We start from the raw sequence: 24,710 nt of genomic DNA on the forward strand, positions 1-24,710 counted from the left end.
GACAGCTAGGGAGAGGAAGTGTGAAGGGGGAAGGGAGTTGAACTACAGCTCAGGCATCACAAACAAGACTGCAAATTAAGATCTCTGTAAAGAAGCAGCAGTAAAAAAAAAAAAGACTTGGAAAGTCTGTTCTCTGGTTTTGTCAGTTTTCTTAAGCAGGCATTCATCAGTAGGATGTCCTAGTTGAAATTTACAGAAAGACCCCAGTGTATGCATGTAAAATGAATGCAGTGACAGTAGTTTCTGAACAAAGAAGCCTGCGTGATGTAATGTGTTAAGAACACTGAATTCTGGGATACATGGAGGTTTACAGAAATGTTTAACTGATCAAGATGCTAGACCCCATGTGGCCAGACTCTGGAATTACGTATAAAAATATTTAAAAACCTGTCGAGTCCCACAGTGGTGTTAAAATATTGGAAACATCTAAACATGATGAAATAAACTTTTTTTTTAGTCTGTGCATGCAGTTCTCCTTTAAGCTCAAACAGGACAGGTATCTTCCTTTTGTAAGACAAGGAAAGAGAAATGACAGATCACTGCAGCAAAAGAGCTCAGCAATGTGCAAGCATCTCCTTACTATGACACAGCAGGCAGCCAGTAAAAAAACATGCTCACAGGGATACCCAATAAACTTTAAACCAAGCATCTGTCCTTGTCAGATCTCAGACTGAAAGTGCAGCAATAATCACTACCAAGAATCTGTAAAAAGTACAGTTGTGTACCTACCATAAATGTAGATGTTTGAGTGTATTCACTGTTGCAGTCATTACTCTTGGATTATCCTGCTGGCAGGCTACCCGCAGGTCGGCCAGAATTCCAAAGTCTAGCTCAGGCGTTGGTTGCTGTCGCCTCTTCCTTGACGTTAGTGCACCAGGGGTATAAAAGATGCAGTCACAGTCATTTTCTTCTGTTTTTCTTGGCCCAGATGTCAGGTGCCCCTAAATTGGAAGGCTGAAAGAATATGCCAATAAAAATGCATGCTCAAAAATAACATGTCCTTCAACTACAAGAAAATACACCAAAAAGGTTGTATAGGATAGAGAAGTGCAGATAAGCCCAGCAAAGAAAAGGGGGGATGGTAGGTGGGTAACCTGGACTGCAACAGTGAATACACTCGAACATCTACATTTATGGTAGGTACAGAACTGTACTATGTTCATTGTATTTCACTGTTGCAGTCATTACTCTTGGATTGAATCCCAAAACTGAGGTAGGGTGGCTGGGCTAAATAGGATTAGGAGAGGCTATGAGGCCCTGCAGAACTGCAGTGGCAAAGCCTGCTCTGGACTTAGAGTAAAGAGGTAAGTGGTAGCACTTTGTGAAGGTGTGCACTGAACTCCAAGTTGCAGCCTCAGATATCTTTGGTTGGTACTCCCCTGAAGTAGGCTGCTGAAGTGGCTGTTGCTCTGGTGGAATGAGGCCTAATGTCCTTAGGCACTGATCTGCCATGTTGGAAATAGAAACTGACGCAATGGCCTATCCATTTAGAAATAGTCTGTTTTGAGATGGCCTTTCCTTGTGATCCTGCAACGTATGACACAAAGTTGCTCAGTCTTTCTGAAAGCTTTAGTTCTGTCCAAGTAGAATCTTAGCTGTGTGTACATCCAAAGAATGCAGAATTTTCTCACCCTTGTTCTGTGGATTAGGATAAAAGGTTGGTAAGTGAATGGTTTGGTTGAGGGCCACATTGGACACCACCTTAGGCATAAATGTAGGGTTCGTCCTCAGAGAAACCCTGTCTGGATGAAAAATGATGAAAGGTTCCACAGCCATGAGTGCTTGTAACTCAGACTTGTCTTGCAGAGGTTATTGCTAGGAGCAGAGCTGTTTTCCAGGATAGGAATTTTATATCTGCTGTTGATGCTGGCTCAAAAGGGGGCAGTGTGAGTTTATCCAAAAAGTACAGTTCTGTACCTACCATAAATGTAGATGTTCGAAGATCCACATTGCTGCAGTCCTAACACTTGGGTAGTCCGCTGTCCCAGTCGACCCGAATACCAAAGTATAAGGCTGACGTCGGTCAAGGCGCATTTGACTGACATCAGGACGTCAGGGTACAAATGCGCATGACCGACGTCATATCCTCAGTCTTTTCTTGCCCCAGATGTCAGAAGACCCTAAAAAGATAAGGCCAAAACCAAAAAACACCAAACACTCCTGTACCCAATATATGTACAATATATACAAATTTTCAAAAATAGAACCCCACCCACACAACCACCCCTAAACACAGAGGGGAAGGAGGGAGGGTAATGGACTGCAGCAATGTGGATCTTGAACATCTACATTTATGGTAGGTACAAAACTGTACTATGTTCTTCATCTCACATTGCTGCAGTCCTAACACTTGGGTAGAAACACAAAGCAGAGGTAAGGGAGGATGGCTAAACTATAATGAAGCAGGAGCTGCCAAAATGCCCTGCAACACAGCAGTGGCAAAACCAGCCCTGGATTTAGAATAGAGAGGAAGGTGGTAATGCTTGGAGAAAGTATGCACTGAACTCCAAGTAGCTGCCTCCAAAATATTCTTAGTTGCCACCCCCCTTAGAAATGCTGTTGAAGTGGCAGTAGCCCTCGTGGAATGAGGCCTAATCCCAGCTGGAATCTCCTTGCCATGATGGGAATAACAGAATGCAATGCAAAACCCAATCCACTTAGATATAGTTTGTTTTGACACAGGCTTGCCCTGGGAACTCAAAGCAAAAGAAACAAACAACTGCTGAGACTGCCTAAAATCCCTAGTCCTGCTTAAATAATAACGCAACTGCCTGTGTACATCTAAAGTGTGCAAAATCTTTTCCCCTTATTTTGGGGATCTGCATAAAAAGTAGGCAAATGAATAGTTTGGTTTAAAGCCACACTAGAAACCACCTTAGGCATAAATGAAGGATTAGTACGTAATGATACCCTATCCTTATGAAAAATCAAAAAGGCTCAACCGCCATAAGGGCCTGCAATTCAGAAACCCTTCTTGCAGAAGTAATGGCCAACAAAAAGCAGTCTTCCATGACAAGTATTTCAATTCAGCAGTAGCCGAGGCTCAAAAGGTTGTAGAGTAAGTTTCTCCAACACAAAATTGAGGTCCCAAGCAGGAGTAGGAGCTCTCCGTGGGGGTCTTATATTCTTTGCCCTCTAAGAAATTGCTTGAACAAAGGATGAGAAAACAATGGTGGGTCACAATCATAGTGAGCTGAAATTGCTGCAGCATGAATCTTAATGGAAGAGAAAGACAAACCTTTGTCCAATAACTCAGTAAGATATTGAAGAGCCACACTCAAATTAGGCTCAGAAACATCCAAATCCTTTGCTGCACTCCAAAATAAAAATCTCTTCCATTTTTCTGCATACACTTTACGTACTAGGTCTTCTGGCTACCATAATCACATTCAAAACTTGTTGAGGAAGTTGAGACCTGCTGTGGTTCAAAACAGAATATGCCAGGCTGTTAGATGAAGAGAGTGAAGCTTGACATTGAGAAGATGACCGTCCCTCTGCCACAAGAGGTGTGGCATCACGGGTAAAGGCGATGGAGGCTTGCTTGGCAGATTCCTCAGTAATGGGTACCAGTGTTGCGAGGCCAATCTGGAGCTATCAAAATCATCCTTGGCTTGTCTTGTCTGACCTTTAGGAGTACCTTTGGGAGGAGAGGCAGAGGTGGAAAGGCATACACATGAAGATTTTCCCAACTGAACGAAAGAGCATCCACTTTCCAAGCTGTGTGATGAAACCTTTTCGTGCAAAACTTTGGCAGCTGGTGGTTTAGTGGAGAAGCTAACAGATCTATGTCTGGAGTTCCCCAGGACACTGTCAATTGTCGAAATACATGAAGATCCAGTTTCCACTCGTGGGGATCCATGATTTGCCTGCTTAACACATCTGCTAAGGAGTTCTGTGCTCCTGGCAGAAACCTTGCCTGTAGATTTAGCTGCAAGCTGAGCGCAGCCTCCCACAAAATCATTGCTTGCCTGCATAGAGGATAAGAATGTGTTCCCCCTTGCTTGTTGATGTACCACATGACAGTTGTGTTGTCTGTTAGAATCAACACCTGCCCAGGAAGAAGTAACTCCTTGAAAGCCATTAATGCAAACTGGACTGCTAACATCTCCTTCATGTTGATATGTAGATGCTGTAGTCTGGCAGGCCACTTGTCCTGTATCCACTTTCCATTCAGATGAGCTCCCCAAGCTATGTCTGAGGCATCTGTCGTTAGAATCTGACTCTCCTCTGGCCGGGTCACAGAGAGTCCCTTGTTTAGGTGACATTCCTGAGCCCACCACAAAAATTCCTTTTGAATGCAAGGTATTATTGGAATGACAGTGTCCAAATCCTGGCAGTGCTGTGTCCATACATTTTTAGATACCATTGCAGCTTCCTCATATGCAGTTTGGCATTGGGAAGCACCAGAATACAAGATGCCATGAACCCTAATGCTTGAAGGACTGTCCTTGCAGTCAGCACGGACTGATGATAGTTGATGGAAGTAAAGGGATAGACTCTTGTTTGTCCGGGGTTAAAAAGGCCATCTGGGCTGCTGTATTCAGTCTCACACCCAGAAAGCACATGTCTTGAGAGGGTACTAGACTGGACTTTATTTCGTTCACAGAATACCCCAGGCATTTTAGCACTGCTATCACATATTCCAGATGCTGAAGAAGCTCGTCCTTTTCTTGAGCCAGAATCAGACAGTCGTCCAAGTAAGGATAGATTTGTATTCCTTTTAGCCTGAAAAAGCTACAACTGGAGCCAGAACTTTTGTGAATACTCTGGCAGTAGATAAGCCAAAGGGCAATGCAGAGAACTGATAATGTGAATTTCCAGCTCGGAAACGCAGATACTTCCTGCAACTGAGTCTGATAGGCACATGAAGGTAAGCCTCCTTGAGATCTAAAGTTACCATCCAGTGATCTTTGCCCAGCAGAGGTAAAAGCTGTTGTAACGTCAACATTTTGAACTTGGGAATGTCCAAATAAGTGTTGAGGATAGACAAATCCAAAATTGGTCTCCACGTGTTCCCCTTTTTTGGTACTAGGAACAGGCGAGAATAAAATCCTAGGCCCCTTTCTGGCACAGGAACCGGCTGAATGGCCCCTATCTGGAGTAAGAGAAATTTGCTTGTGAGCCTCTTTTCTTTGTATAGGAGGAATGTCTGGCATGCCTTTGAAAGGAGGCAAGGTATGGAAATAAAACCTGTAACCGTGGTGAACGATATCCAATACCCATCTGTCGTGGGTAATAACACTCCAATTTTCTTTGAAAAGTGCCAGCCTTCCTCCCAAAGGTGCTGCCAGACGAAGGCTCTGGCAGCTGAAAAGGCAAGTCATTGGGTCTGCTTACGAAAGGACTGACCCCTGCCCTCACCAGAAGACTGGGCAGGCGAACTGCCTGTTCTAGGCCTAAAAGAACCTTGAGCTCTGCCCCTACCACATCTAGATCTACCCCTAGACTGAGAATCATAAGAAGGATAAGTCCACCCCTTAGTAGGCCAATTTCTACTAAACTTTGGAGGCTGAACCTGCAAAAATCTTTAACAGTCTGCATAGACTTAGCCTTGTCCTCCATTTTCTTTAAAACTGCTTCCACAGGCACCAAATAACACATCAGATTGTAAAGGAGCATCTAAAATCCTTGTCTTTACATGTTCAGCTAAATTCTGATCCCTCAGCCAGGCGTGCCTGCGAAGAACAGAACCAGTGGCTGCCACCCTCAAAGAGGCCTGTACAGCATCAAAACCACATTGCAAGGAATGCTTACCCACCTGTTCAGAAACATGAACCAAATCCTGCAACTCTTTACACTCAATACCTTCCGCCAGAGCATCCACCTTAGACTTCAATTGTGAAAGGAGATAATTTTGGTATTTCAACATGTGAAACTGGCAATTCAAAGCCCTCATGGCTAAAGTGGAAGAAGTATACACCTTTTTCCCCCATCTATCCAAAGCCCTTGCCTCTTTATCAGAAGGAACAGGATTTTTAACAACAGAAGCCTTAACACCTTTAGGGCCCTGAGAAACAGTTTCTGGGTCTGCCCTAGGACTCTTAAGATACTTATGAGCTTCAGGCACCCTATAATACCTGTCCGGTTTAACTGGGGCAGGAGGCAAAGAACCAGGGTTCAGGAAGCCTCTGCAAAAACATCCTCTACCACATCCAGAACAGGAGGTATAGCTAAAGGCCTATGCTGGGGTAGAAACAAAATTCCCTAAGCCTTTTCCTAGAATCAGAGAAATCTTGAACTTCCCATTTAAAATGCTCCCTCATGGAATGAAGAGTCTCTGAAAAGAAAAATCCTCAGGAGGAGAAGCAAGGTGTAGAGTCATCTACATCAGAATCAGAATAAGGAGGATACTCCTGCAAGTCTTCAGCCAAGACTCAGAAGCCTCGAACACTGCTCAAAACTCTCAAGCTCAGGTTCCACCCTAGGCCTCTTGTCAGGGGTAAAGAACCTCTAATCATAGTAATCAAATCTTCTGCCATTTTAAGCATATGTTTCTTAGGCAGAGACCCTGAAGAACTAGGGGAGACCCCACTGAAGTTAACCCTGGCCGGCCTCTAGAAGGAGCCTTGGAAACAGAAGGAGGGCCTAACCACCTTAGAAAGGGAGGGAGAACAGCTACCTGAGAAGCCCCTTCAGCCTGGCCTACCTCCTGAGAGGACACACCTTGTAACAGTAAAGTCTCTCCCTGAGAATCCAGAGGAACTTCTGGTAGAACCACCGGCTCCACCGAGCCCTCTAAAGAACCGGCATCCGGGACAGACGGTTCTTCCACCCTAGGCTTCGCTGCTTTGTCTTTGCGCTTTTTAGACGAAGCGGGCGTCGGAGCATCCAACGGCATGTTGTAATTACAACGCTTCCCAAAAACTAACCTGGCACAATCTAATCTTCTCTTAATAGTGCGTTTGTTAAATCTAGCACAAGAGCGACAGCCAACAACGTCGTGCTCAGGCCCTAAGCAAGGTATACACAATGTATGGTAATCTCTATGAGGTATCTGTTTCCCACAAGAAATACAGTTATTCACTTTTCCTGACATCCGGTTAAATACTGTGGCAAGAAAAACAAAATATTCCCAACGGGTACTTAGCCAACTTTGATTCGGTCTGAAACTCCGACTTCAGAAAATTTCAGAACGCCAACCTGCACTCGCAATACTGCTTCTGCATCGGACCATGCGGCAAAAATGACTGAGGATATGACGTCGGTCATGCGCATTTGTACCCTGACGTCCTGATGTCAGTCAAATGCGCCTTGACCGACGTCAGCCTTATACTTTGGTATTCGGGCCGACTGGGACAGCGGACTACCCAAGTGTTAGGACTGCAGCAATGTGAGATGAAGAACATCATAACTGAGGTCCCAGGCCGGAATTGGTGCTCTCCTTGGAGGCCTAATGTTATTGGCCCCTCTGAGGTACTGCCTTATTAAAGGATGAGAAAAGATAGGTGGTTCCGTATTGTAATGGGCTGTAATGGCAGAGGCATGAATCTTAACAGAATCTGAGGAAGGGCCTTTGTTTAGCATCTCAGTTAGGTACTGCAAAATCTGAGGGATATTCGGTACACACGTGTCTACGCCTTGTTCCTGGTTCCAAGCAGAGAATCTCTTCCATTTTTCTGCATAAGATTTTCTGGTACTGGGCCTCCTGGCCTCGAAGATCACATCCATAACAGCTTTTGAAAGAGGAGTGTTCTGAATGGCTACATTATCCGCCATGCTGCCAGATTTAAGGTCCTGAGTTGGCTATGCAGGATTTGACTGTTTTATTGGGTCAGCAAGTGAGAAGTTTGAGGCAGTATCCATGCTGGACCCCGAGACCAGCTCTTCAGGATTGGGTACCAGTGCTGGCGTGGCCAGTCTGGTGCAATCAGTATAATTTTTGGCTTCTCTTGTCTGACCTTTAGGAGTAACCCTAGGAAGGAGAGGCAGTGGGGGAAAAGCATATAATTAGATTTTTCCAGCTGAAGAATAGGGCGTCCACTTTCCATGCTTGCGATAAAATCCTTGCGCAAAATCTCTGCAATTGGCAGTTGTGAGGGGAGGCAAATAGATGTCTGGGCATCCCCATTTCCTTATCTTGCTGAAGACTTGTGGATCCAGTTTCCATTCGTGGGGATCCATGAGGTTTCTGCTTAGTTCGTCTGCCAGAGTATTTGTTTTTCCTGGCAGGAATTGTGCTTGCAGGTGAACTTGAAAAGCCAATGCTGTGTCCCATAAGGTCATTGCTTGTCTGCAGAGGGGGTACGAATGTGTACCTCCCTGTTTGTTTGTGTACCACATGACCATAGTGCTGTCTGTCTATCAGTAACTGTCCTGGATGAAGTAGGTCCTTGAAAGCTGTCAGGGCATTTTGAACAGCTAGCATCTTTCTGATTGATGTGAAGATTCATCTGGTTTGCAGGCCATGTGCCCTGAATACATTTTCCTGCCATATGGGCCCCCCAGCATAATTACCAGAAAGGCTCATCCAGACTCTGCTACACTTTGCTGTGAAGGAAAGGTTAGTTTGCTTTTATTTTTTGTATTACTGTATTGCCTTTCTATATTTTGAATACTGTAGTTTGTTTTCTTTACCTTGTGTTTTGCTTGCATTCTGTTTTAACAGCATATTAAAACTTCAAGAGACCACAGCTCTCTCTGTTCTGAGTCGGGCAGAATTTGTTCCTGCCCTCCCACCCATTTAAGTTGTCTTGTTAAATACCACTGTCTTTCTAGTTGCCCGCCTCTTATGTTAATCTGACCATATATCTCATTTCTCTCTACTTTCACTGGCTTATGTGAATAATCACAAAATCATCATTTTTGAAATCCCACCCCTTCAATTAAATTTATTGGCCATCCTACAGTATTTCATAGTACCAAAATACAAAAAAAGTGACCACCCCTTTCAATCCATCTTGCTGTTTTAAAAATAGTAACTCTCCAGTAAACCTTAACTTTTTAAACAGGTAAAACTCAAGTTACCTACTTTCACATCTAACTTCTCTAGTGCACACTGCAGAGTGCATTCTTTTCAATCTTACCTTTAAGCATCCCTGTGACTAGCACTTTCTCTAATACCTGCTGGAAAGCACTAGGAAGCCTTAAACTGATACAAACACTGAACTCTCCTTGTTAACAAGGAGAAATTAATAGTAGGCACTAAACAGCCTATAATTGCAGAGTACCTTGCTAAGGAAACCGCTCCTATACTTTACAAAGAAAAAAAAAAGCCCCAAACCAGGCATGTCCAAGGGTCAGCTTCCGGTGATTTCTCCTGTCCGCCTGGTGAATCTGGGCATACTGGGGCAATGCAGCAATTGCCTCATGTACACAGACAACCCTCTCCTCCTACCACCCAACACTACAACCTGTGAGAGATGCACTTACATAGCCAAAATGGAAGCAAAGCTCTCTCCACCCAAGATTGTGCTAAACAGTCAAGAGGAGAAGGTTAACACCCACACTACACCTCAAGCAACACATAGCCCTTCTAAACCCGCACCACCAACACCCACATATAGCAACACTAATTCCACATATGCAGAAGCCCTTAACTGTAACCTGCCCAATCAACAAAGACCACTGAAGCTGAAACGCAAACAAACACCAATCACAACCAATGTGTCACACAGTTCACACCAGTGTGCCACCCAGCAACAGCCCCTAAGGCAAGACAATGTACCTAACACTTTAGTCATAGGTGACTCTATAGTCCGGCACACTGATGTCCCTCTCACCAGGTTGAATAAGGAAAAATTACAGTCAGCTGCCCGTCGGGTGCCAGGATCCGCCACATAACGCATGCACTCAAGTCACTCCACAACAAATACAAATATGACTCTGTCATTGTCCATGTTGGAGTGAATGACTTGAGACGTACCTCCCTGGACTACATGATGAGAGACATGGAAGAGCTCTCGGATCATGTGGCCCAAGCAGGTATGACCCCAGCCCTGAGTAGCATCCTGCCTTCGCCCAGAATGATACCACAATATAAGGCTAAAATGATTGACTTCAGCAATTGGCTAAGCTTATGGTGTCATTCAAAGGGGATCCAGTATCTGTCTGCCCGGGATGACATGATTGACAGGCCACGATGCTTTACCAGAGATGGTCTGCACCTGTCGCCCCTGGGATTCAGGTTACTGGCTAAGGCTCTTGCCACCCCTATAGTGCCTTTTTTAGGCAAACTTCAAAGGACAAAACCACCACCGTAACAGGTACAAGCATGCAAAATCTGAAGGTAATGCTACTCGATGCTAGAATTCTAAACCTCAAAATGCACTCTCTCGAGGCACTCCTAAAAATGGAGAACATCAATATCTGTGCAGTAACTGAGACCTGGTTCAAGGCTCCAAAGAGCACCCCTGCAATACCAGGCTACAACTCTTACCACACTTTTCGGCCACCAAACCAGGACTGAAACACTAAAGGTGGAGGAGTGTCAATATTCACCAAGGATATTCACACCACCAGGCTAGTTGGCCAACACAATGTGTCTGAAATTCTCCAAGTGCAACTAACACTAGGTAAGACTGCAATCCAAATTGTAGCTTGCTACAGATTCCCACCATACCACAAGATTCTCACTACACCTTTCTAAACATACTGGAAAATATTAAGATAGAACCAAACACCCTAATACTGGGTGATTTTAACTACCCTGCCATTAACTGGGAAAACTACTCATGTCCCAACACCTTTGCGCAACGGTTCTTGAAATTCATAAATTCCAACGCCCTACATCAACTAATCCATAGTCCCACCAGGGGCCCCAATATCCTAGACCTGGTCATTACCAACATGGGAAATCAATGCTCCATACCTATGGTCACCCCCTCGTTAGTCAGGTCTGACCATAAGCTAATCACCCTCAACATCCACATCCCACCCCACCCCCCAGTAAAGAAACCACCATAAAAAACTTCTCCAAAGCCAACTTCATGCTACTCAAGTCAGAAGTGACAAACTTCATGACACCCATGCAGACGGGAACTGAAAGTTCAACTGCTGAATCCTACACTAAGGCACTGTACGAGCACATCCACTCATGCATGAATCGTGCCATCCCAAATAGAACCAAAATGCTCTCATCCAAAAAAAAGAAGCCAATCTGGTGGTCCCCTGCCATAAACAAACTTTACAACAAAAGGAAGAAACTTTTGCGAAAAGAGGAAAATCCCAGGATGCAAAAAACTCCCTTACTAGCCTCAGTAAGAAACTGAGATGCCTCAAAATCCTCCAAAGCTAGTTACGAAAATAAAATTGCCAAAGATTCCAAAGACAACCACAAAGCATTCTATAACTGTCAAGAATCTAAATGGCAATGCTCAGATCTGCTCTGAGCTAAAACAGAATGGCATTAAATATACTGATCCGAAGGATATTGCCAATATCCTGGCAGATCGATTCAGTGCCAACTTCACCCCCCTAAATGGCCCATCTCAATACCGGAAGATTGCCAAATTCCAGTAATAACGGCCACACAGGTACAAAACGCACTCTAAAGCCAAGAATACAGCATCCATGGGACCAGATGACATCCCGGGCTGTGTACTACATGAACTACAATATGAACTGGCACCTCACCTAAGTGTCATGTTTAATCATAGCCTCGCCTCAGGTTTCATGCCCACTGAGTGGCGCAGAGCTACAGTTATCCCAATCCACAAGGGGGGGATCCACCTTGGATCCCGGAAACTACCTTCCCATCAGTCTGACAAGCCTCATCTGCAAGGCCATGGAGCGTATTATCATGGAACTTATAAACAAAGACATTGGCAACCTTCAAACACTGGACCCCACCCAGTTTGGGTTTGTGAAGGGCCGATCTTGTCTCCTGAACCTGATTGACTTCTTTGAATCAGTCTCCAGAGCCAAGGACAAGGGTAAGGTGGTCCACACAGCCTATCTAGATCTTGCCAAGGCCTTTGACACATCCCCCACTCTGGAATCATAGATAAACTTACTAAGTTGGGCATTAATCCCCATGTCACCCAATGGGTTGCTAAATGGCTTACTGATAGAACCTACACTGTAAAAGTAGCAGACTCCAAATCCAGCTCCAGACAAGTGACAAGTAGAGTACCTCAGAGTTCAGTCCTGGGGCCGCTCTTGTTTGGCATCTACTTCTCTGAAGTACAGGTCAACACTAAGGGACTCTGGCTAACAAAGTTTGTAGAGGACTGCAAACTGGGAGCCATTATTGAATCCCCAAATTATGTGGATACTCTACAAAAGGGCCTTACAGAAACAGATGCTTGGTGCCAGAGCCATGGGCTCAAGCTCAATGCCAAGAAATGTATTGTTATCCCCTTTGGGAAAAAAACATGCATATATGAATTACCATATAGGTGTCAGTACACTAAACACAGAAAGTGTGATAAGAGACTTAGGGACACAGGTGGACAGTGGTCTCACCTTCGATAACCACATCGCCACAACAGTCAGGAAATCCTATGTGGCACACCTCATCACGAACGGCTTTTCATCCAGAAAAAAGGAGGTCATTGTCCCACTGTACTCATCCCTCATTAGACCCATTATAGAATACAACGCCCCATTTGGTATGTACCTCTCAAGACATCTGCAACAACTGGAAAGGCCTCAGAAATACCTCACTAAAAGAATCACAGGCCTAAAGCAGATGCCCTACGCTGACCGCCATAAACTCCAGCTATACTCTGTCACATATAGTCTACTCAGAGGCGATCTCTGCTTAACACACAAGGCCATGTCAAATCCAGAGCTGTTAGACATGCTACACAAAGAAATCCCAATCCCTCAGAGCTACACGCTCCAGGGATCTAAACCTTATCACAATAAACAAAACATGCTGGAGGGATAGGTTCCTGACCCAGAGACTCCCCAGACTCTGGAATAGATTGCCCATACATGTCAAGCAGAGTGCCTCTTTGGACCTCTTCAAGAGGAACCTTGACAACTGGATGGGAGAAAGGAAATTCACCCCAGGGATCACGTCAGTCACCCTGCTAGACAGGGGTCCAGGAAAGTAAATGTGGGAAGAAATAGCCAGGGAATTGTTATGGCTAGGCTTGTATAGGCCCTAGGGCTGATAGCCTAGTACCAACCTATGAACCTATGATGCATCCGTTGTCAATCTTTGTCTGGCTGGGGGTAAAATGAATGGCACACTTGTTGTGGTGACCGGCTTCTGCCCACCATCGGAACTCCTGTTGCAGGCAGGGAATGAGTGCAATTACTGTCTCCAGGCTGTGGCAATGTTGAGTCCAAACACTTTTTAGATACCATTGTAGTTTCCTCATATGCAGTCTGGCATATGGAATTAGTAGAATGCAGGATGCCATGAAACACTAGGCCTTCAGGATTTTCCTTGCAGATAAATGGGTTTTTGTTGCCAAATTCCTGAAGTAGTCAGTTGCTTTTGTCTGGCGTGAGATGAGCCATCTGGGCAGTTGCATTTAGGCTTGCACCCAGGATTATTCTCTTGAGAGGGCACTAGTTTTGATTTTTCGTTTACTGTGTACCCTAGGCCAATTAGCAATATTTTTACAAACGCCAGATGCTTTAGTAGAATGTCTGTTCTCTACTTGAATTAGGCAATCCAAGTAGGAGTATATTTGAATTCCTTTGTCTGCAAAACGCAATTACTGGTGCCACGCATTTTGTGAAGACCCTGGGCGCAATAGATAAGCCAAAGAGCAGTGCAGAGAATTGGTAATGCATTGAGCCAGCTATGAATCTGAGGTATCTTCTGCAAGATTGATTGGGACATGCAGGTATGCCTCTTTTAGGTCCAAAGTTACGAGCCAAGCTTTCTTGCCTAGCATGGGCAGTAGCTGCTGTAGAGTCAACATCTTGAATTTTGGAACTTCCAGAAACGTGTTTAGTATAGACAGGTCCAGTATTGGTCTCCAGGTTTTGTCCTTTCTGGGTACTAGGAAAAGTAAAATCCTTGCCCCTGCTCTTGTTGTGCTACATGCTAAATAGCCCTCATATCCATGAGGGCTGTAATTTGTTTTTATGCCTCTGCCCATTGATTGTGTGGCAGGTCTGGCATGCCTTTTGACCTTGGTAGAGTGAAAATGGAACCTGTAGCCTTGGGACACTATAGTCAGGACCCATTTGTCATAGGTAATCCTTTGCCAATTTGATGAAAAAAGTTCTATTTTTCCCCCCTAAGGGAGCTGCCAAAAGAAAAGTGCTTGGATCTGGTAGAGGAAAGTCATTGGGACTGTTTCCTGAAAGGTTGTGATTTGTCTTCTCCGCTTTTGGAGGTAGGAGCACCCCATTGTTTAGGCCTGTATGAGCCTTGGGGCCGAGATCTGCCTCTGGGACGCCTGTATCTTCCTCTGTGGTCGGTCTGACGCTGGAAAGGATCAATTTAGAAGGCCAGTTTCTGCTAAACCTGGGTGGCTGTACCTTTAAGAAATCCTTCACTGTCTGCATGGATTTTGCTTTATCCTCCATTTTTTTCAACACTTCTTCTGCTTTTACACCAAAGTATCATGCTGTAATGGTGCATCTAATAATTTTGCTTTAACATGATCAGGCAGATTTTGTTCCTTTAAACAAGCATGCCTTCTAATAACAGAACCTGTAACAGCGGCCCTGCAAGCATGGCCGGCCTTAGGCATAGGCCAACTAGGCGGCCGCCTAGGGCGCCGCTGTAGCAGGGGCACTTTTCCAGTATTTATTTGGTGTAGGTAGACCAGGTTGGGGGCACCTGGGTGGTGTGGGGGGCACTGTGGAGCCCTTTTGCCTAGGGCACCAGCTGACCTAAGGCCGCTGCTGCCTGCAAGAGTCCTCCAGAGAATCATAACCACACTGCAAAGTATGCTTTCCCACTTGCTCAGCTGCATGCAATAAATCCTGCAATTCCTTGTTCTTTGAACATACAGTATTTGTCAACATTTTCTGTTTAAGCAGTGACATTAAATACTGTTGATATTTAAGCATATGAAACTGACAATTTAAAGCCCTTACGGCCAGGGTTGCAGAAGTGTAGACTTTTTTCCCCCCATCTGTCTAGAGACCTGGAATCCCTGTCAGAGGGGACAGGGTTTTTTGCAGTCGAAGCTTTAACCTCCTTGGGACCCTGAGATATAGTTTCTGGGTCAGCAGCAGGGTTTTATACAGGAATTTATGAGAATCCGGGACCCTGTAGTATCTGTCTGGCTTAGCAGGTGCAGGGGGTAAATAGTCTGGGGACAGGCCGGACTCTGAAAATACATCTACAATGTCTAGAACAGGTGGAATAGCAAGGGGTCTGTGCTGAGAAAGTAGCAGAAAGTCTGAGCCTTTTCTAAAATTCAGAATAATCTTGGCTCTCCCAGTGGAAATGTTCCCTCATGGTATGCAGAGTTTCCCCAAAAGAATAATCCTCAGGAGGAGAGGCTGAAGGAATGGATTCTTCAGCATCAGAATCCTCATAGGGAAGCATGGAGTAATCCTGTTCAGAAGAGGAATCAGAGGAAATAGAAATCTGATCAGAAGAATCATACTCGGTCTCTTGCCTAGGCCTCTTATCAGGAGGGGGATGGGAGCCCCTGATCAAAGTAATTATGTCTTCGGCCATTTTAAGCATCTGTTTTTTAGGCATGGAAGTCTGAGTTGGAGAATGCTGTACTTGTTTCTTTGTCTTTAGAGCTGCTTTAGTCTTTGAAGCTGAAGATGGCTTAATATATAGTTGTGTAGGTCTGAAGATACCCTCAAAAGCAGATGCCTGCTCAGCGGCTCCGGACCCATCTGAGGGTATGATTTCCGAGTGTTCAATACCTTGAAGTATCCAGAGGCCCAGTCTGCTCCACGTGCGAGTCTGAAGCGGCCTGTGGCTCTGAGGTAGCGGGCGCCAACTCGGATGCCTATCTTTTTCCTTGTCCTTGCGTTTTTTTTGTAAACTCCGGTTGTCGGCTGATCCGACGGCATTATATAGTTAAATCTTCGGCCAAATTAATGGAAGGCAAAATCGAACCAACGCTTGATAGTGCATTGGTTAAATCTAGCACAAAACCGACAGCTAGCAACGTTATGATCAGGGCCTAGGCAAGGAATACAGTAAGAGTGAAAATCCTTATGAGGTATCTGCTTCCCACAAGAAATACAATGGTTAACTTTTTCTGACCGTCTGGAGCAAGAAAAAAAAAAAAAAGTTTCCCCAATGGGGTACTTAGCTTTAATGAAGACTTCGGTTCTGAAATTTGTATTTGAAAATCTCAGGAGTCGGCCGACCGGCACTTGTGAACTGCTTCTGCTTCTGGCACCGCGCGGCAAGAAAGACTGAAGAAAATGGCGTCTGCTGCATCTTTTATACCCCTGGCGCACTGACGTCAGGGAAGAGGCGACAGCAACAGACGCCGGACCTAGACTTTGGAATTCTGGCCTACTGCGGGTAGCCTGCCAGCAGGATAACCCAAGAGTAATGACTGCAACAGTGAAACACGAACATCAGTCAATGCAGCTTAAATTGACTAACTATATCCTGAGAGGCAGATAACCTACTACGAAATGCAAAACACCATCAATGCATGACACTGAAAGGTCACAATTCAAATGCAAAGAAAGGTCAACCTAGATTAATGGGTCATAAAACTACTTGATGAATATAGTGTTAAGATGAACTTTGAAGAAAATTCTGAAACAATTTAAATCTTAAAAAATGCTAAACCCATTTTGCCAGCTCACAAAAAGCTTGCAATTGCAAAAATAGAATTGTAAGCCACAATTTTTTTTATTTCCTCAAAAAAATAAATATAACTTAGGAAAACTCACCTTTAAAAGGATGATATCAATCTCAGAGTACTTCATTCCATTCACAAGAATTGGAATTAACCTGAGGGGGAAGAGAAGGAAACTTCAGTAAGAAAACAATGAAGTGAACACAAACATACATTAATGCTTTTCAAGTATGTGCCATCACTTACCATAATACTGGAATGGTATTCCTGAACTGATGGGAAGGACTACATATCAGATTCAGCAATCTGACTCCAAAGAGATCGGGTTGCCTTCCGTAATGCCAATCTGTCCCCCAAGAGTCCTTGGGTCAGGACCACTGCCTACACCTTAAATGGACCTCCAAGCATGAGGGATGCAGTGACAAAGGGAGAGGCTTTAGATTTAGTCCATCAGGTCTGCCCAGCACAGACTGACGAAAATTTGGAAGGAGTGGAGGGTGGGGGAGGTGATCAAAAATGCACAAAATAGAGCTAATGAATGACTAATGGGGCAATGTAAACTTGTTATAACAAAGTTCAGATGCACTAATCTCCATCTAACAGGACTAATCGGTGGAACAGGATGCCCTTGAGAATACAAACTCAAAAATAGATCTTTGGCAACGGTAAAGTGGATTGTTGAAAAAAGCTGCAGAAGTCACAAATTATCTGAGAAGCACTGGATTTTGTCTCCAAAATTGTTACCGGATTAGTAATGTTATGCGTTTGTACAGCTCTCAGTACAAAGTAAATGGAGACTTTCCATCCCATCCTGGAAGCTGCGTAATACTTGGTTGCCCTCTTAGTTACAATGCAAGCAAACCAGCAATTTTTGAACATCTAAAGCATTTAAACTTGTTGGAATACTGAAGCTCGGAGACTAAGAGGCAAGGGTGACCAGAACTGTTTTCAATGTACAGAATGAGAAGCTGAAACTGTCAGTTCAAAGGGGAGCACAGTAGGTTTCTGAAACCAATCAAATCCCAGGGAAGGAGAATGGCCCTCATAGAAGGATTCAGATGAAGGGTGCCATTCAAGAAGTCTGACCTCAATCCTAGAAAACAATGGCGATTAAAAAGCAGGAAAGCTGAGGGCAGATAAATGGGCTTTAACAAAGAAGGGTAGACTGCTTTAAGTAGCTCAGACAGCAAATACTTGGTCATTTGAGTTTAGTAATTACGGCCTCTGAAAGCTAGGGTGGCAGAGGAATAGACTTGCCATACCTGTACACAGACCTATCTCTACTCAATAGTAGTAGATTAGATGCAGGAAGTTTGGTGGATTTATAAGCAACCAAAACATGCAGGGTGTTCATCAAATGCTGGTACAAAAATTACATGTTCTCTGGAACTTTGAAGATACTGTCAAGTTTGTTAGATGCAAGAGGCTGGGAATCTGAACTAGGGGAAGTGAAGGCGAAGGCATCCAAAAAGGCTGAGGACAGCGGACAGAGGGTTTAGGGGCCCCAACTTGGTGCTGTGAATTGTATCATGTCTGAGACCTGTCTAGTGTCCCCACTCAAAATGCTACATCATTCTGTAAATTGCTTCAAGAAAGGGATTTTTTTTCCTCAGAGGAAATCAGGCAATGGTGCATTATGAAGCTATTTATCCAAGAGAGTGAATGAGAGAAATAAATCAGACGCTCATGTGCATTAGTGACATTTTCTGATTAAGGTTCATGCAACCAGAGTCATCTGAAGTAGTGACCTTTTCTGATAAAGGTTCATGCGCTTTTCAAAGATGGAAATATTTGGGAAGAAGGCTGTAAACAAGCCTTGAAAGAAGTCATTCCCTCTCTTGGGACATCCATTAAGGAAAGATGTTTAATTCTTTGCTTCATCTCAACTGCGATGTCTGCTCAAAGACAGACCTTGTGCTGTGGAACTCTGAATGCCCTCAATACGACAGACAGGTGCCTCTTCCCATGCAAAGATGAGAGATTTCCTTGGGTCCCTGTGAAATCAACTTAAACTCCCTCTTCTCTCCAGTGGCAGTTGGACATTCAGTCTAGGATATGAGCCCCAGCCTTTTGGCAGGGTCACAGCAGTGGGCTCATTCCCAAAGCTCAGATGTGCCACAGATTCTTGCTACATCTCAGAAGATGCAGTCAGACTGGGCAGAAGTATCTGGTTTTAGTTACATTTTTTGGGGTATGCAGGGCGCGAGCAGGATAGAGGGGGAGACTTGTTCTGTTACTTTAGAAAGCATAAGGCTCTTAAGATGTGACATCTCCAGATTTGTATTAAACAGAAGTGAGCTTAGTACAAAGGGTTTTCAAGAAATGACTGGCAAACTTTACAATTACAGAAATCATGTCCTGCCCTAAGACAACGAGTGAAGGACTTTAAAAGGAATCTGCTGCCTTAGACGTGAACAAATCTTGACAAGAAAATGTCCCCAGTGGGGCACTTAGAGCAAGACTTAGCAGTGGTAGCAGCACATGATGCAGTACACAGACAAATGTTTGTGAAGATTCTGCATTCAGGCTGGTGGCAAGACAAGTCTGAGAACACTTTTATTCATACATCTGCTGATTGCCATATGCAAGACACGCAGAAAAAGTTTTTTTGGCTTTGGTACCTCATCCAGACATCCAAAGACCCTCAGCAGGATAATCTAAAGTAGTGAAATAGTAGAATATATAAAAGTGATCCAAGGACATCACATTATTCTTCCAAGCAACAATTAGATAAATTTACCTTCCAAGGAGGTTTGAACACCTGCCTTCTTGGATATTTCAAGACCTACTTAAGAGGTAGTTAAGGCCATTTACAAGCATTGACTAAATTTCTTAGCCAAGGAAAAATGTTTAAATATGCAGTGCCTGCATGTGTACAATGTTTAAACTTCAGTTTCATTAAAAGAATCTTCTGAGAGACTAGGAGAGAAATGTCCAGACAGGTCTTCTCCCAGACATCCAGTAGCATCCCTAGTAAAACTGTTCCAGTAAAGAATTCTCTGGATTTCGGAACAGCCAGAGGACTTGGCTGGCTGTAGACCACTCACCTCAATCATGGTGGATGAACAGACCACACCAGATGACTCCATACAGGAGTGGTGTGAGAAAAACCCACTGCCAAAGGCACACACTGGACACAGCTTGCAAGGGATCTTAAGCAAGTTTTTTCTATCAACTGTGGAAGTCAAGACTAGCAGAAGCAAGGCACTATCCTTTCTGTGACAGATAGGTTGCATGCAGCTAGGATCACTGGAACGAGGCCATCAGAAAGCAAATTGTGAAGAGCTTTCAGAAGCAAAGCACTAAATCCTGTCAAAACCCTTGGAAGTAAAATTAGGTTAGCAACATAAATTGTGCTCATGCTTTGACAACTTCCCTACAAAGCACTACATTACTCAGTCGTCCCTGCACAAATTCCACTTCTATAAAAAAAAGTGTACAGCATTAGTACACTTCCACAAAGCCCAAGCCTCCATATTGGTCAAAACAGAACACAGTATTGTGTGTAAGGGACTCACCAAGAACTTACCTGCCACAAAGCTGAAAGGCTGGCTGTTGCTCGAAAAGCCTTCAGCTAATTCTTCACAAGGTGGCACTAAAGTAAAAGACAGATGACCAAACAAAGCAAGGAAGTAAGCCAGAACTTCAGGAAGCTGGCTAGTTGTGTCTTGGGCAAGTCACAACCCATACAGCTAAAATGTTTACTGCAGAGGAAATTATGAACAGCCCTTGGACACAGGATAGACACATCCAGAAAAACAATGCTGGGGGCTACCCTCAATAAGCTTCTACATATCATGATCCAAACTACAGCACTAATTTTCAAGAGAAGTGCCAGACTACTGTGGAGTTAAGCAAGATAGAGTCAAGTGACAGACCTGTAACAGGTAAAGCCTTAAGAAATGGGACAAGGTAGGCAAGCCTGCTAATTTGGTACAAGTAGCTGAACGCAATTAAACAAGCATTTAACACTATGAAAAAGGATTAGTGCAACAGATTCAGCTCAAAACAAAGTGCCGCTAAATGTGCACCATAAATCACAAATATAAGAATTTGGGCTGGAAATGTGTACAATCCTTAGCAGATTAACATGTTCCCTGCAGTACCAAAACAGTGCTGGCACAGAAGTCTGTGAGAGTACTTGAGAAGCTACAGGGTTTAAAAACCCTGCAGTCAGAACTCTGGCTTAGAATAGTTATCCTTGATAACGCAAGAGTCAGGGACAAAGTTTGGTGATTCTGCTGCTGGCAAAAATAAAACATTGCTCGAAACGGAAGTGTTAAAACTCTGATGCACATTTATCAGAATTACTGACCTGGCACGCATTGAAGCGCTTTAATGGGTACCATGCAGTAGTAACAATAAATGCTGTAGTGGACATGGTGAGATGGATTAACTTGTCAGTGTGATTTTCAAATGTTGGACATTCTGACTGGCTTTCAACCCAAGTCATGTCAAACATTTAAATACAGCAAGTGAATGGATATACAGCGACAGGAGTACTTCGACTTTGTACCCACCCAACATCTGCAATGGAATGGACAAAAATCTAAGAAATCTAAAGAACTTGGATCTTAGCTGCTTACCCTTTCCCTAGTACAATGTGATCATTCAAATCTCCCACTGGATCAAGCTGTAGCCAAAATTTGTAATATTCTTAATTTGTTAATCCCTGTAAAAAAAATGCGAAATAAATCTAGCCATACACTGGCTAAAAATAACTAATGCAGCAGAGATGAATCTTGGAAAACATGGCACAAAAACAATCCTCACAGCAATCTATCCGATAAATGTACACCACCTCAGACTAACCCAAAGTCATTCTGGTCCTCAACCTCAGCACCAGGAACATGTGCTCAACTCAATCCCCTTCCCAATCTCAAAATGCAGAAATAGCAAATAAATCTAACTCTCGTTTCATAGATAGCAGCTGCACTAAAGTCAAAATCCTCCAACTCTATCAAATCTTTGGCTTTACATCCAATACCAAACATTGAAAAATTCCTTGGAACAAAAAAACTGCTCCAACAGTAAACCTACTTAAAGCCAGTTGCCACTTTCCTCCCCTATCCCCATTTCCATACTCAATTCTACATCAGAAAGCAGCTCCCACACTACAAAAATGATCAGTTCTACCTCTGCATAAAGGTGACAAATTTGATGTTTCTGTGGAAGTGCCAATAAATCTCCCCTCTCAAATACTTGAGTGGAGTCTGTCCGATTATACACCTGCAATCCAATGACTTCACACACCCAGCATGGTCTATGCCCCAATCACAGAACTGCAACCCTACTGTCCTTCCTTAGAACTATTTACCTAGAGAAGTGAAACTTGTAGCCACAATCTTCCTTGAACTTTCCAAAGCTTTTCACAGTCTCCCATACAAAGTTACTACAATACTCTTCACCTACTAGGTTTCTCAATTTTACTCAGCTGGTTCACCAGCTATCTTAGCTGCTCACAAGCAGTCACATGGCACTACATTTTCTACACATTTACCAGTACCTGCTGACACAAGGTCCCATTCTTAGACCTTGTTTCTGCCTCAGCTCATGCAACATTAACTCAATATGCAGATGGTATTCTAAATCTTATTTTCTCTACCCTCAAGCCACTCAATTATCTATACAAACCCATCTCACCTCTCAGCTACTCCTCAACACCAAAATGCCATTTCTTCCTAGATTCTATACAAATTCTACTATCCTCTCCACTCAAAACATACAACTAGAAATGGTGTCTCAAACCACTAGGGACCATCCCAAATGAAAAATTGGACAATCAATAGTTTACAAGAAACACTAAATTACACCTCCCTTAGAACTTTTACTGCACAACAGATAGTAAAGCTATACATCTTACTTGTAAATGGACATGTCAGTAGATCAATGTTACAGTACCGATTCTAGGGTCTTCCTGTCATGCAGAGCCTGTGACCGACCCAATTCCCAGCATCTTTGCATCCTGAGCATATGTCCAAACATATCTGGATGTTACGGTTTAAGTGCCAGACACTCCATTTTGTCTAAGTAGTGCATAGGTAGTTGATACCAAAGGACAACACAATCTCCCTAGCTGTCTGAATTTAAGAAAACACAGGGGGCAGACAGAAGATGGAAGTAAGTACCTGCAAAAAATGTCTACCCTCTGCACCCAGGAAGAGGGAGACAAGTGGCCAGAGAGGGGGCTAGAGGGTGGGAGTATTACAATACAGATCTACTCCAACATCTACAATTATGGTAACTGGGACAACTACCATGTTTTTAATCCATGTTGCAGTACTGATTCTTGAAAGGACTCCCAAAGATAAAATATGGGTGGTGGGTCATCTATATGACCTTAGGAAATAAGGTTTTGCAGGATGGTAGAAGTAAAACCTGCTCTAGCCCTGCAGATACTGCCTAGGTTAGTTTTGTAAAGTTGTGTAGCAGGTTCCACATGGTCGCCTCTACAATGGCCGGGATGGGAACACCTTTAAGGAAAGCAGTGGTGGTAGTCTCCTGCCTGGTGGAGTGAGCTTTAATACACCCAGGTAAATTCTTTCCATACTGGGAGCAACAGAATTTGATGCAGTTAACTTTCCATTTACACACTACAGGCTTGTCCCGTCTGCCCTCTGCAAAAGTCACCAGCAACTGCTCTACTATATTAGAGCTCTGTCCTGTCTAGACAGTACCTGATTTACCTGTGCACATCCCGGAAAGAGGACTTGCTCTTCCTTGTTCTGTAGATTTGGGGAAGAAAACTGGTAGGTGGATAGCTGGATTTAAAGTTCTGATACCACCTTAGGCATAAAACATGGGTTTGTTCCAAGGATGCTGCTATCTTTTTGAAAAACAGTGAAAGTTCTTCACACATGAGGGCTTATAATCCAGAAACTCAGTTGATGAGACAGTTCTAAGTTAATCTTCTCGGTGAGCATCTTTAGAGAAAGGTTCACGGAGGTGCGGGGCAGGCAAGGTTAGTTTTTCTACCACTTTACATACTGGAATGGAACTTGTGTGGTCTCAAGTGAATCACCCTTTTAGAAAAAGTTTAATGTACGGATGTGAAAAGAGAGGTAGAGCCCTGTGTAGCAAACTGTTGTGGCAGATGCATGTACCTTAACACTGGAATAGGAAAATCCAAGCCTAGAGGCCTGATTAGTACTGTAAGACTGAAATGTCTACTTGAGCAGGGTTAGTGTCATTGGTGTGACACCAAGTAGAAAATCTTTCCAATTTTGCCAGGCACAGTTTCCTGGAACTGGACTGCTTCCCTTAGCAGACAGTGCACTTCCTTAGAAAAGGAAATTGTACATCAAAACAATCCCCTAGACAGTTAACTTGAGGGTGGCGAGGTGGAAGTGAAAGATCCCTCGACTTGGCAGGAGGAGGAAATTTCCTGTGGTAGGACATGGAATCCCCTCTAGACAGCAGGGAACACCCACTAGTGTTTTCTTGGCCAGAAGGGGGCCACTAGGATCATGCCAGGTGTGTCCTGATTTGTTAGTACCCTGTGGATCCGGGATAAGGTTGGGAACACAGTCCATGTGAAGAGTGCATTTATTTTACAAGCTCCTGTCAGTTGTCCTGGAGCAGAACATCTATACAGTTTACCTGCTGTGGAAGAAAACAGGTTTTTCCCTTCAATTTCTCCAAATCTTTTTGGGTTTCTAACATGATAGGGAATGGATCCCATTCCCAAGTCAAAGTACGATTAAAGTTCATGAAACTAGGATTGTTTCAATTTTTGATGTCAGCCAGAGAAGTGCTCTTCGCAGCACCTGCAATGTGCCCAGTAAAGACTCCTCCCCTCCTGCAATTTATATAGAGTTACATGTATTGCTACCATCTAAATAGGACTGTAGATTCTGTTTTAAAAGACCCATTGCTCCTATTGGAACTGTCGGTTTCTTCAACATTGCTCTCATTTGTTTACAAATCCTGACATTTTATGACTGCCTTTGCATGCAAGACACTTTAGTCACTGGGTATGGCGATTTCAATGATCAATGTTACTTTTGTCTTTTCATGGACCACTAAATCCGTTTTTCTAACAGCCATCTTTTGAACTGTTGGTAATGTATG

The 24,710-nt window shown here is 43.7% G+C and overlaps 1 protein-coding gene across 1 annotated transcript in view; it reads right to left on the reverse strand.

The window, feature by feature from the left end:
- Window positions 1-24,710, reverse strand: part of TNPO2 (transportin 2) — a gene marked incomplete in the record, with an annotated part of 2,382,582 nt that overhangs the window by 1,907,351 nt on the left and 450,521 nt on the right. Inside the window, 1 exon segment of the mRNA XM_044084755.1 lies at window positions 16,735-16,795. Coding sequence (XP_043940690.1) covers window positions 16,735-16,795 — 61 coding nt within the window.

This window comes from Protopterus annectens, chromosome 9.part0, assembly GCF_019279795.1.
Source record: "Protopterus annectens isolate FY-2018-M chromosome 9.part0, PAN1.0, whole genome shotgun sequence".
Lineage (NCBI taxonomy): Eukaryota > Metazoa > Chordata > Ceratodontiformes > Protopteridae > Protopterus > Protopterus annectens.